This window comes from Boleophthalmus pectinirostris, unplaced genomic scaffold (assembly GCF_026225935.1).
Source record: "Boleophthalmus pectinirostris isolate CB_2022bp ecotype Guang Dong unplaced genomic scaffold, ASM2622593v1 HiC_scaffold_20, whole genome shotgun sequence".
Taxonomy (NCBI): Eukaryota; Metazoa; Chordata; class Actinopteri; order Gobiiformes; family Gobiidae; genus Boleophthalmus; species Boleophthalmus pectinirostris.
Genome location: NW_026571153.1, coordinates 31,128,285 through 31,135,994, shown reverse-complemented (window position 1 = coordinate 31,135,994; position 7,710 = coordinate 31,128,285). Strand labels below are relative to the sequence as shown.

General features: G+C 41.3%; 1 protein-coding gene across 1 annotated transcript; it reads right to left on the bottom strand.

The window, feature by feature from the left end:
* Window positions 1–951: 951 nt before the first annotated feature.
* Window positions 952–6,392, bottom strand: LOC129409679 (platelet glycoprotein Ib alpha chain-like). The gene is made up of 3 exons (XM_055156167.1): window positions 6,276–6,392; window positions 4,627–4,806; window positions 952–3,397 (listed from the first exon to the last, which is right to left on the bottom strand). Exons 1-3 carry the CDS (start codon window positions 6,324–6,326, stop codon window positions 2,057–2,059), a joined length of 1,572 nt encoding a protein of 523 aa, XP_055012142.1. The 5' UTR covers window positions 6,327–6,392; the 3' UTR covers window positions 952–2,056.
* Window positions 6,393–7,710: the final 1,318 nt, after the last annotated feature.

Below are 7,710 nucleotides of genomic sequence, written 5' to 3'. Positions count from 1 at the left end.
AAAAAACAAACAAACAAAAAAACAAAACAAAAAAACACTGAATATAAAAAGCTTTCAATCAAATCATTTTATTTATAGGAAACTCTGTAACATAAGAAATCTGTCCCAACCCCACATTCAAAGATACAATTTTAACATAATACTTCTGAATCTTAAAATTACAGAGACACATCATAACATAAAGTAACTCAGATTTGGATGCTCTAAACTTATTTATTTCCATGGCGACAAGCAACTTGGCCAACTTACAGGTCAGATCTGTGGAGAGATGAGCCCACTCACAGAAAGATTGCATGTTTCTCAAGGGATTTTTGAGCTAAAGATACAAATGCAGTGCTAGGTAAATATGTTTAATGGCATACTGTGGAACATTTTAGTCAAAGCAAAAACAACAGCAACAGCATTCATGATTTAAACATGTGAAATAAACAAAAAACAAAGAGTTGTGTTTAATTAATTAACAAATTTATACATTATTAAAAACTAGTGTTGTCATGATAATACTAAGGAATAGACTTGATACTCAATACCAATTCCAATACCACAATGATAATAAAAACACTCTTCTTTAGGCAATTGAATGCCATTTTCAACATTAAATGTAGTAGTAGTAGTACTTTTTCTATTCCCATGTACTACTAGCTTTTGTATCGACTAAATGGTCACATTTTTACACAGCACTTTTCCATCTTCAGGGCACCCAAAGTGTTTTACAACACACGGAACCACTCACCCATTCACACGCATGAACACAGGAGCCCACACATCACAATATATAATATAATAACAAAGAGCAAAAAGTATAAATGGTAATAATAAATTCTAAATATGTAGCCAAAAAGAAAAGCAAGAGACAGGTGTCAACTAAAACATAATTATTTAAATGTAAATGTACAAGTCAAAATAAAATAAGTAATCAAATATACAATCTTAGCTATATACAAGAGGTCAAAGGAAGACAGTACAACAATGTTATGATGATTGACAGGATGTAGGGAGTATTATCTGTTACATAAGGGTGAGTTGTTGTACAGTTGTAGGGAGTATTATCTGTTACATAAAGGTGAGTTGTTGTACATCTGTATGGAGTATGGTATGACTGTAAGTCCTGTGTACTGCCGATTAGTATCAGATTTTTATGGTAGCCCATCTCCGTCAGTAAATAAAAAATAAAAGCCTCACAGAAAGTCATAACTATGACTTTTATACTTTTAAAACTAAAAATATAAAAAAAATTCTGACTTTCTATGAGGCTTTTTTAAAATTTACTGGTGGAAATGTGCTTCCATAAATTTTCAATTAAAAACTCCTTAAAGGGCCCATCTCATGTAAAATAACTCTTTTCACATTGTATCTTCTGCACATATACAAACACAATACTGGTTTCTTGGAGAAAGTCACAGACCAGGAACTATGAAAGGCCGACTATTGCTCCTCCCCCCGCCCGTCCTGAGAAAGCACAGGCTCCGCCCTCCAAACGTGACGTAGGCGACGAGTGAGCCGCCCTTCCTCCGCCCATCTCAGGGAGGGAGGGGGAGACAGACGTGCACCCTGATAGTGGTAGAAATAAACTTTTATTCATCATGGAGATACAGCGCGTTCAGCCGCATGTGTTGGACCCGGAATCAGACGAGGACTTTGAGGAGCACGAAGCTCAAGCACCACGTCCACATCAGCTGAACATTACTGATTGGTAAAGTTTTAATAAACACTAGTAGATCAACTTATTATATTGCGTACACTGCAGTGTAGAACAATACACTGAGGGGGGCAGGTGTGAAGCACTTTCTGCTATGTCAAACGCATCATAGGTGTATCTGCTGCGTCATCGTTGTAGCAGCTTTAGTTCATTGTCTCGTGGGAGGGTGGCAGAAATACGCTGCAAAAAAATGCCAAATCAATCTAAAAAACACTTTGGCGACATATACAAGGCCCACAGATCACTCTTAGAAGGTAGAAAGGACTGAAAAGTTGATTTTGCATGAGATGGGCCCTTTAAAGGAAATTGAGTAGACCGTTGTGAGCTTCCTCATTCATCTTTTTCATTCACGCAACACTACAGTGACTCCGCTTCCCTTTTGGGCGGCGCGCTCACCCTCCAAGGCATGCTCGGCAAATTCTGCACTAGCCACTCCCCCCAACTGCTCCCAGGACTCGCCCCTTTCTCCACCTCCCAGCCCCCGACCACCCAATCACATTTCTCCGTTTCCCCTCCCTCTTTTTCACCTTCCTCCCTCAAAATAACACTGTAACGCTTTTTAGACATGCCTGAGTTAGCTTCTCGGCTAACTGTGCATTCTGCTAGCACGTGTTTAGCTTCAATTTCTTCTTCTTTGCTAATTTCGTGATACACTGCCTCCTTGTACATTATTTTTTCAACATTTTGTGCTTCTTCTGTCCAGGTTTTTGGTCCTAAATTAACAAAACACTCAACTTGATTCACATCCTTAGATACAAAAAGCATAGTTTGATATTTTGCCTGTTTCTTGTCAATATCTCTACAATAACTCAACATTTTAACTTGCTCCTTGCCAGCTATGATACATTTTAATGACTTATAAACCCCTCTGTACCAAAAATACAACCTAAATGCAGTTACTAATGACGAAAAAGCGGAAACTACACAGAGAAACGCGCAACTTACAAAGAGCCAAAAGCAAAAAACGGTCCTAGCTTCAAGAGGGCTCGCACTGTCGCTACTTATGTTGTTGCTAATTATACGACCTTCATAAACTCCTGGAGGTGACATTGTAAAAGTTTCGGGGGTAACAAAGGTTGTCTGTTGTATTTCAGGTGGGATTGTTGTGGAAAAAGTTGTCGATATTGGAGAAGTTTGTGGTGTAGTAGTGGGGAGAGCTGTAGAAGTTGTCAATACTGGAGTAGTTTGTGGCATAATAGTGAGGAGAGCTGTAGAAGTTGTCAATACTGGAGAAGTTTGTGGCATAGTAGTGGGGAGAGCTGTAGAAGTTGTCAATATTGGAGAAGTTTGTGGCGTAGTAGTGGGGAGAGCTGTAGAAGTTGTCAATACTGGAGAAGTTTGTGGTGTAGTAGTGGGGAGAGCTGTCGAAGTTGTGGTAGGGAGTTCAGTTGTTAGCGGCACAGTCGTTCTTTTGACTCTTCGTCCATCCCCTCGCAGTGATCCCCAAATATCAGACCAGTCTACTGTGTAAGATTCGTATATTGTGACAATTTTGTAATAACCATGAGTCCAAACTGGAGTAGTGGGAACTGCAGCAGTAGTAGCAGCAGTAGCAGTAGTAGTAGTAGTAGTAGGCTTAGGAGGAGTGGTAGTATCAAAAAAATGGCTTTGCTCAGTGGGAGTCAGTGGATTACAAAAGTCCGATTCTTCAAGTTTGATCACAGACTGACCTTTTAGAGACCGTGGACTGTCACAAATCTGAAAAAAAAAAAACATTGATGTATGTAAGGCGTATTTATTGTATTTTTTGGACTATAAGGTGCACCGGATTATAAGGTGCAATATCAATAATGTTGTATTCTCTTGTGTATTTTCATACATAAACCACACCGGATTATAAGGGGTATAACACTTGAGACTGATCCCTTAGCCCAGGCGTCCACGATCTATTGGAAGATCGTGGCGTAATTCGCCTGGCGTTGCCTCCCTGTCTTGGTGAATGTGGCTTATGAATGTGAATGTGATCGGATCGTTTAAGTTTGTTTTTTATTTCCTACAAGAACAACTCAAATATGCAATGAGTAATAATGTGTTTAATGCAGCTTTATGCACATTTTACGTTTTACAGAGATGAAACTTAAAGCCACATGACACATTTGCATAAACTATAGGTGCTGAAAAATAGCTTGCTTCATGTGCATTGATGTGGTCATCTTTTGTTGGACTAAAGCACACGACTTACTCTGCGAGGGTCCTGACTACAGTAGCCGTAATGCTCAGACAATCCATCAAGCGGAGTGCCTTCGTAGCTTCATAGCGAGTCATACTGAAACATTTTGCGAGATTTTTGAGCACAGTGTACCACATAAAATCGATTCATCAGTAAGCACAACCAGAATTAATACATAGGGTGCACTGTTGATTTTTGAGAAAATGAGAGGATTTTAAGTGTGCCTTATAGTCTGAAAAATACAGTATTTGTAGTGAGCACTGGACTATATTAAACAGCCCAATGTTACGCTATTTTATAAAAATGTTATAATGTTGTTTCCTCATCACAAACAGACCTGGAGTTGTGTTTTGTTTTGTTCACACGTTCAACATTGCATATTTAGACTGAGTTCTTCTCTTAAACAGAAAACACTCTGTTCCACCTCATGTAGTAACACAGGACGTGCTCCACTGTGTGTTTTTAAACTCCGTGCACCTTCACTAGAACCATTTAGATAATTTCAGTCCTGGAATTGCCAATCTCTACTGAACAAAAGGTTAAAAAAAATAGCTGCTGATGTGAAAACTACCACTTCATGATATCACAAGTTGAAACAGAGCATTTTGAGCTTTGGAGATGTAGAATGTGAATGAAACAAAACACAACTCCAGTTAGGTTTTTGAGGAGGAAACAACATTAGAACATATCTAAAAGTTCTCAAGAGTCAAATAATATGGGGCCTTTAAAAAAAATGTGTAAAAGCTGTAGATCTCACCACACTCTCTGCATCCGCCGAGATGATGGGTCCATCTTTCACATAAACGTTGTAATCGTACTCCTCCAGATACATGCGCAGGTAACCAAGGGAACAGGAGCAAGCCCACGGATTGGCCGAGAGGTACAGATAGGGCACCTCGTTCTTCTGGCTGAACCAGTTATCAGGCAGCACCTTGATCTGACATACATATATAAAAATACATAAAAGAGTCTTGATTGGCGAAATGTATATTTATAACAGGTATTATCCCACTAAATTAAAGGTGCATTGTGTAACTTTTCTAGTGGAGGGTTCATCAAATGCTTTTCTTCATGGAGATGTTATTGCTTTGTCTAGAATGTGTCACAGTATGGCATTACTCAGTGGCTGAGCATGAATTTCACACCTAGGCCTTCACTAGTGCCCGGTCTGAAACACTCCACTCCTCAATAACTATTTTATGGTTATAAAAGCATCTTATTGAACAGAAACACAGTATACAGAGCTGTGGAGATTCCGTGCACGGAGAAGTGAGGAGAGGCGGGTGCGCGGTGCACAGAGAAGAAGTGAAGAGCGCTGGGGTGCTAAACCAGGACTAAACCAGAACTAAACCAGAACTGTTTGCCGGGACTGGCCCGAAGGTGCGCCCGCGTAGTCGGGTGACCGCAGACAGGACTCCGCTCAGTGCTGCGCGCCACATGGGGCTAAGTGCAGCTGTCGCCCGATCGTGCTTTGCAGACATGCTCTCGCGCTCTCTCTCTCTCAAGTCCAAGATTAGCCCTGGTGTAGTCCTGGTTTAGACTTGGTTTAGACCTGGTGTAGTCCTGGTTTAGTCCTGGTGTAGTCCTGGTTTAGACCTGGTTTAGTCCTGGTTCCGCTGCAGATGCATTTTGCTACTTTGGCTGGTTTGCTCTCTGACTGTCCAATCAGCGGCTCTGAATTCGGTGACGTCGTACACCTGATAAAGGCCCTGGCGATACCAAATCAAAATCTGATTGGTTGAAGCAACAGTTTCATGGACATTTAATTTGTGTTGGAGGGCCTGCAGAACGCACTGTGAAGGCCTCAGGGACACTTCTTTGACTTTGACTCTGCCTAGCAACAAGTGACAGCTGAAATGTGATTGGTCAAATGCTTTAATATGAAAATGCATGTGGGGAAGCAGCACAAGCAGCAGAAATGCTCTGAAAGGAAGCAAACAGAACATTTGGAATTATTTAATAATAATTAACATCAGTCTGTGATTCAGATATTTTTTTTTGGCCAGCAGAGAAGGACTTGCAGGCCCTGACGCTCCGCCACTGACATTACTATATAACTTGATCTGGTTTGGTCTCCATGAAGATAGAAAGGTTTTTTCTAGATCAAACCAGATCAATTTACAGGTCAGATCTGTGGAGAGGCGACCCCACTCACAGTCACAATGTCTGTTTTTATTGGTATTTTTGAGCTATAAAACCACCTGTAATTGAATACATGTTAGCAAGATCTGTTTAATGTCATACTGTGGAACATTCTAGGCAGAGAAATGACATATTCATAGAAACAAGAAGGCAATGGACCCCCAACCGAAAAATTACACAGTGCACCTTTAAGTCAAAATTAAAGAATGATAAAAACTGCAAAACTACAATCCTCCAATATAAAAGAGCTGTTTTTGTGCTTGCCTTGTTTCCTTCCAAATACAGCGTCTCTATGGCCTTCAGAGGGTGCATCATGCGCGGAGGGAGAGTTTGGACGTGGTTATTCGACAAATCCAAGATCTAAACAAAGTCAGAGTTAATTTAGTCAGCTAAAATTAAAAAGTGACATACTTTAATATTTTACTGCCATATTGTAAAGAGAGAGTATTATTAAATTGTTTATTTTTCTACCATGTTATAACCTTGTTTTCTCATCCAAAACATGCCTGAAGAGGTTTTAGATGTCATCCATGCACGTTTGAGTCATTTAGCGATCTCTTTAAGGCCCTATTCAAACCTTCCTTACTGTGTTAGCTGTAAGATTTGCCCATGAATCTTTATGTTATAATTTAGACATTGGGTCAGTCCATATGAAATCAGCTGCCCTCCCCTATGAGCCATTACAGATTTGGCTGATTTTTTTTTTTTAATGTCTAAAATCACCAAATGAAAGAATCTCAAATTTTAGGTCAATCCCTTGAGTGAGGGGAGGACAGAATGTGAGATTGACAGGCGGATTGGTGCAGCTTCGGCAGTGATGCGGTCGCTGTATCGGACCGTTGTGGTGAAGATTTACCGGTCAGTCTTCGTTCCTACTCTCACCTATGGTCATGAGCTCTGGGTAATGACCGAAAGGACGAGATCGCGGATACAAGCGCTTGAAATGAGTTTCCTCCGCAGGGTGGCTGGGCGCTCCCTTAGAGATAGGGTGAGGAGCTCAGTCACACGGGAGGAGCTCGGAGTAGAGCCACTGCTCCTCCACGTCGAGAGGAGCCAGTTGAGGTGGCTCGGGCATCTGTTCCGGATGCCTCCTGGGCGCCTCCCTCGGGAGGTGTTCCGGGCATGTCAGGAGGACGCCCTGGGGAAGACCCAGGACACGCTGGAGGGACTATGTCTCCCGGCTGGTCTGGGAACGCCTCGGGGTCCCCCCCGGAGGAGCTGGAGGACGTGTCTGGGGTGAGGGAAGTCTGGGAGTCCCTGCTTAGGCTGCTGTCCCCGCGACCCGGCCCCGGATAAGCGGACGGAAATAGATGGATGGATGGATCCCTTGAGTCATTCCTGAGTTATGGCCCATTGAAATTTTGGGGCCATGCTCACTTTTTCAGATGCCTTAACTTATTAAGTATGTTTGACCATAACTTTATAAAAAATAGAGCTTGGATGGTAAAATGTGTATTATTGTAGATTCATAGATTATAGTAGTCATAGATTCTCAATCTGTTGTCAAATCTTGGGTATCTTTATTAAGGGGGGCACTGTGGGCCCCCAAAAATTTGGTTGCTGTTCAATTTTTTTTTGAGGACCAAGATCTATTTTACTCCAATCAGATACTTACAAATGAACTGTTGAACCTGAATATTTGAGAGAATGACCATTTCTGACAACAATCTCACACTTTTCTGAGCTTTCATGTGGATGG